Source organism: Podarcis pityusensis (assembly GCF_964106645.2).
Source record: "Podarcis pityusensis genome assembly, chromosome: 18".
Classification (NCBI taxonomy): Eukaryota; Metazoa; Chordata; class Lepidosauria; order Squamata; family Lacertidae; genus Podarcis; species Podarcis pityusensis.
The window spans coordinates 5,330,212-5,336,211 of NC_138043.1; the positions used below are offsets into that span (position 1 = coordinate 5,330,212).

The following is a 6,000-nucleotide window of genomic DNA, read 5'->3' on the forward strand; positions in this document are numbered from 1 at the left end:
AAAATCCAAGAATTACCAACAATAGAAGAATGACAGATGAAGATGATGAATTTTTCGGAGCTAGCCGACCTGACAGGAAGAGTCCGCGACCAGGAGGAGGAGGAGTATCAGGAAGAGTGGAATAAATTTAATGATTACTTAGTTAAATTTGTTAAGTTAAACTAACTGAAAACAGCTTGCAGACACCTAATGGGCTTAGGATTTTATTTACGTTAAGTGATGAATTAATATGTTTAATTCCATAAGGTGAAGATCTAAGGATGTGAATGTTTAAGTTAAATTTCATAAAAACTGGGATTTGGAAAACCGTTAAAAGGACATACAGTGAAATTCAACCAAGGGGAAGCGAGGAAGTCACTTAACAAAGTTAATAACTGTAATTTTCAATAAGGCTATGATTTATGTCTGTTTGTCTTGTGTGTTTGTTTGTTTATAATATTGTGAAAACTAATAAATTTTTTGGGAAAATGAAAAGAAAAAAATAAGTTAAAAGGGCTCTTCTTCCTTGGAGGTTTTTAAGCTGGGTGGTCACGTGTTGGGGATGCTTGAGCAGCGATTCCCGGATTGCAGGGGGTTGGACTAGATGACTGCTGGGGAGCCCTTCCAACTCCACACTTGTTGATTCTATCTCCTCTCTGTCTCCTCTTCTCCGGGCTAAAAGTACCCAGCTCCTTCGAGCATTCTTCATAAGGCATAAGCAGATGATAAGGGGAGCTCTCTTTGCTGAAATCCTTACATGCTTCTGCCAGTCAGACACTGGTCTATATCTGACAAAGGGCTGCATGGACACTAAAAAGCACATTTCTGCCCCTGTCCCCGCAGAAAAAAAGAATACTGGTAACTGAAGTTTGGTGCTGGGAACTGTAGCACTGTGGCGGTCAAACTACAGTTCCCAGGACGTCCTTGCATGCTTTAGATGTGCACAGCCTAAGGCACATTAATCAAAGGTCTACTCTGAGTATGTTTTAGTCAGAAACAGCCTAACACAGCGGTTCTCAACCTGTGGGTCCCCAGATGTTGTTGGACTACAACTCCCATCATCTCTGAGCTCTGGCCTTGCTAGCTAGGGGTGATGGGAGTTGTAGTTCAACAACATCTGGGGACCCACAGGTTGAGAAAGGCTGGCCTAACGGATGGACTTTGACTTGTGCCCTAACAAAAATTAATGGTATTATGATTATTATTATTATTAATTGAGTTTATATACCAACCTATACCCGGAGGTCTCAGGGCGGTTCACAGAAAAGATCACAATATATATAATCAGAATAAAAACAACAACCCAATAACACACACCAGAAAAGAGCCACATTTTAAAAGGGTATAGGATGTCAAACAGATCAACCAAAGGCCTGGTTAAAAAGGAACGTTTTTGCCTGGTGCCTAAAGGTGTGTAATGAAGGCACCAAACGAACTTCCCTGGGGGGAGCATCCCACAAACAGGGAGCCACTGCAGAGAAGGCCCCGTTCTCGTGTTGCCACCCTCCGGACCTCTTGAGGAGGAGGTACACGAAGGAGGGCCTCAGAAGATTATCTTGGGGTCCGGGTAGGTTCATATGGGAAGAGGGTGTCGTTTTTTAAAATGGCAGAAGGGAATCAGTGAATCTTCCCCATATTTCTTTGTATAGGGCAGAGAGAAAGTGGCAAGAACCTCTAGCAGCTAAATATCTTGCGGAGGAATCCAGCCAAGAATTCAAGTGTTTTAGTCTTACCCCTCACGCACCCCTCTCCAAAGAAGAGAGGTGAGGGTTCAAGGCTACCTGGAAAGGTTACCTGATGACCTGCACGGTTTCCTCATCATCCCAGGTGTGTGGCGGTGCAGATGACAAAAGGCACTCTGCGGCTGCTCAGAGGCAATCCAAATGGGAAGCCGGCAAGCGGGATCCGAGTGCAAGATCCCCTCCATCAATGGGCATTAGTGCCTATCGCTCACTGGGCAGAGCGTGAGACTCGCAATCTCAAGGTCCTGGATTCGAGTCCTGCATCGGATGAAAGATTCCTGCATTGCAGGGGGTTGGACTAGATGACCCCCTGCGGCCCCTTCCAAATCTGTCTCCAGCCATGGAAGCAGAGCAGGGCCATCCTAGCTAGCAGCCATCAATAAGCCTCCTCCTTGAATTTGCCCAATCCTCTTTCAAGGCCACCCCAGTTGATGGCCACCGCCGGCTATTGTGGCAGGGAGTTCCATAGTCTAACTCTGCATGATGGAGGATTTATTTATTTTTGTCCATCCTGAATCTTTGCAACACTGAGCTTCACTTCTAGTGTTATGAGAGAGAGAAAGGCCTCTCCAAAAAAATACATGATTTTAAAAGCGTCTGTGCTGTCACCGCTTCCCTGCCAAAAATCCCCCAAGCCTTCTTGTTGGTGACCCCTTGTTATATATCTGTGCTCAGCCTACCTCAAAGGGCCGTTGTGATCCAGGTCAGGTTCCGAAGGAGGCAGAACTACTTAAAAACTACCCCAAAGTCCTTGCAAGGAAGGGGGGTGGGCATGATGAAGATTCGATCTGCCGAAAGTGCCTGTTATGCGGGTGGCGCTGTGGGTCAAGCCACAGAGCCTAGGACTTGCCAATCAGAAGGTCGGCGGTTCGAATCCCCGCGACGGGGTGAGCTCCTGTTGCTCAGTCCCTGCTCCTGCCCACCTAGCATTTCGAAAGCACATCAAAGTGCAAGTAGATAAATAGGTACCGCTCCAGCGGGAAGGTAAACGGCGTTTCCGTGCGCTGCTCTGGTTCGCCAGAAGCGGCTTAGTCCTTCTGGCCACATGACCCGGAAGCTGTACGCCGGCTCCCTCTGCCAGTAAAGCGAGATGAGCGCCGCAACCCCAGAGTCGGCCACGACTGGTCCTAATGGTCAGGGGTCCCTTTACCTTTACTACTAATGACCCCCCCCCCCCGTTCTAGAAGTGTACGGCAGCACAATCCAGAAAGCCACATAATGCAATAGGCTCTAATTGTGCGATACGATCAATAACATAAGATAATCAATAACACGAGGAATCGAGAGTCAGCGATTTCTGAAAGCCGTAACACAACCTTTCAAAGAAACACACACACAAATCAAAACTGAAACGGCGCACCGGAGCTCACCAGTTTGGCAACCACCGTTATAGGGTTGCCAACTTCATTTCCTGGCCCCTGCTCCTGCGCCTTTTGTGGCACATGTGTTACAGAGGAAACAAGGGGACACACACACACACACACACACACTTCCCCTCATATCTTGCAGCACGGGCAGCTCTTAAAGGCGCAAGGGGAGGGCCAAAGGGGCACCAAAAAAAGAGTTGGCAGCACCCTCAACTGGGAAGAGGCAGGGAGAAGAGAGCCCAGCGTAGGCAGGCAGCAGCCTATTGAGGTTGCAGCTTGACCAGTTCTTTTTCCAGGCACCGCAAGGCCGGCTGGAAGGGAAAGTTGGCGACAGTGGTTGTTGCCGGCGAATCAGCCCTGCCAACTGGGGGGGGGGGAGGCTCTCCCCGCGCCCACTAACACCACCCATGTGTCCCTTTCCCCAGAGCAGTATCTTTGGCACGGCCGGGCATGCCCTGGCCTTGCTGCAGCTTGCCCCCAAAACCGGGCACTGCCAGGCGAACCCTGGGCCTATCTATTATCCCTTCTGCCTCGGTTGTCTCTCGACTTCCACGTGGCGGAATAACGGGGAGAGCCTGCCCCACGCTTAGGGGCTGCTGCTCCTCTTCGCCCAGTGGCCTCGCCCCCAGGGCTGAGCCGTGGTGCTTCCTGCCCGGCCTAAAAGATGCCCTGCCAACTGGGCACTGTCGAACCGACTCTCTGCCAACTGCTCACAAGGCCGTGTCTCCTGGAACAGCAAAATCCAGCCTGCCTTCTTCCTCCCTCCCTCCCCGCACACCGCTCTGGCACTGCCAACTTCCCCACACAGAGAACAAGCTGTTATGGCCCAGGGCGGAGGGCGGTCCTGATGGCCTCTAGGTGCCCCTTCCCAGTCTCGATTGGGGCCTTTTCTCTCTCTCTGAGTGTGTCCTAAACCGTGCCCGCCCGACACTAAGGCCCATTCACTACCAACAGCCGCCCTCTTGCCTCAAAGCGGCCCAGCGCCCACCTGATGCCACTGGTGCCCTTTGTGAGTGTTTGTGGGGGGGGGGGTCGCTCTTCCAGCTCTTCGCTCGCTCTGTCTGGATGCCCTCTGGGTGCACCGACTCCTTACCGGGTGGTACCCAATTTCTACCAAACCGAGCGCCCCTTCTTCTTCCTAGTTCAGCTTTGGCACTGAGCCGGTGTTGCCCACCAGCCAAGAGACACCCCCTGGCAGGGGTGCCAACTTGAATAAAATATCGGGGTGGGGTGGGGTGTATGTTTGCCCAGGTAAGCCGTGCCCCGCATAATCACAAGACATGGCACCTGCCCACCATTTAATGGCAATGCCCATCAACTTTGTTGAGCCCACCCCTCTCAAATATTTTACTGGGGGAGCCAAGGGACCTCGGCGCCTTGAGGTTGGCTCCCATGCCCCCGGGCGCTCCTCCCCCAGGCGCGATACCCCCTCCCCCAAAAACCACCCTCCTCCTCGTCCTGACTCACTTCTGACAACCTTCCCCGCCCGGGTCTGCTGCGCCCATCGCCGTGCCCAGATGTGCCCATGGAAGAGAGATGGGCGGCGGCGGCGGCGGCGGCGGCGGCGCACCCCCCCCCCAAAAACCCCACGAATCCTTGCTTCAGATCTAGCATTGTGGGCTGTGCCAACGCTGTATGCCCAGCTGGCGTTTGGGGAGGGAGCGCCGACGCCGGCTGATGCACAGCCCTGGGGCGCTGTCGCTTCCAGAGCGCGCTGCCTGGGCACTGCCCCTTTTCCCCCGGGAGGGGGGACCCTCCGTCTCTCCCACCCCCCCCCCCGCCAGCCCCCTTCCCTGCCCGCGTTCAGACCTGCTGCTCCGGCGCGCGCGTCTTCGCCGCTTCTCCGAGGCGCCTTCCGTCGGCTCCGGAGTTCGCTGGAGCTCCGGGTCAGGGTGGAGGGAGACGGGGCGGCCCCAGGAAGGAGGAGCCCCGAGGAGGCGGGCAGAGGCGCTCTCGCTTCGCCTTCTCTCCTTCCCTCCCTCCCGCCTGCGCTTCCCCCTCCTCCGGGGCCGAGAGGGAGGAGCGAAGCCTGTGGATCATCAAGAGCGCCGGGGAGGGCGCCGGAGTAGCCGTGCCTCTGAGCGTGTGCAGAGCGCGGCCAGCCCCAAGCGCAAAAACGCACCCGCGCCTTGTTGTTGGTTGGTTGGTTGGTTTGCTCGCTTGTTATTAAATAAAAATAAAAATGTGGTCGGATTCTCCCCGCGAGGGGGAGGGCGCCTGGCTGACCGTGCCTTTGAGCGCGTGCAGAGCGCGGCCAGACCCAAGCGCAAAAACGCACGCGCGCCTTGTTGTTGTCGTTGGTTGGTTGGTTTGCTTGCTTGTTATTAAATAAAAATAAAAATGTGGTCGGATTCTCCCCGCGAGGGGGAGAGCGCCTGGCTGACCGTGCCTCTGAGCGCGCGCAGAGCGCGGCCAGACCCAAGCGCAAAAACGCACCCGCGCCTTGTTGTTGGTTGGTTGGTTTGCTTGCTTGCTTGTTATGAAATAAAAATAAAAATGTGGTCGGATTCTCCCCGCGAGGAGGAGGGCGCCTGGTTGGCCGTGCCTCTGAGCGCGCGCAGAACGCGGCCCGCCCCAAGCGCCAAAACGCACGTGTTGTTTGTTTTTAAAGGGGCTATGTTTCCTAGGATTTCTTCTGGGTCCTGGGAGGTGTGGAGTAATAATAATGAAGCAGGGCCTCTGAGCGTGTGCAGAGAGCTCCCCGCCCTAATGGCGAAAATGATGGTGCGCGTTGCTGTTGTTTGTTTGCTTGCTTATTTTTAAAGGGTTTCCTGGGATTTATTCAGGGCACTCAGTTTTTGGGCCCTGGGACGTGTGGAGAATGAAGCAGGGCCTCTGAGCCCGTGCAGAGTGCCTTTCACCCTCCCTCATGGATAAAAGAGAGGGTGGGCTTTGAGGGGGGGCTGTTTAAG

At 53.9% G+C, this 6,000-nt stretch overlaps 1 protein-coding gene across 2 annotated transcripts in view; it reads right to left on the reverse strand.

Moving 5' to 3' along the window:
* The window catches only part of CERS4 (ceramide synthase 4), a 72,667-nt gene extending 67,750 nt beyond the window's left edge, over positions 1–4,917 (reverse strand). The window contains exon 1 of one of the 2 annotated variants that reach the window (XM_080989083.1): positions 4,898–4,917. Coding sequence is in view for 1 of the 2 variants with exons in the window: in XM_080989081.1 (XP_080845207.1) it covers positions 4,556–4,593 (38 nt within the window). In the remaining variant the exon portion in view is untranslated. Of the gene's footprint in view, positions 1–4,555; positions 4,598–4,897 lie in introns of those variants that run through there. The other variant, XM_080989081.1, reaches the window with a different exon arrangement.
* Between the last annotated feature and the right edge of the window lie 1,083 nt (positions 4,918–6,000).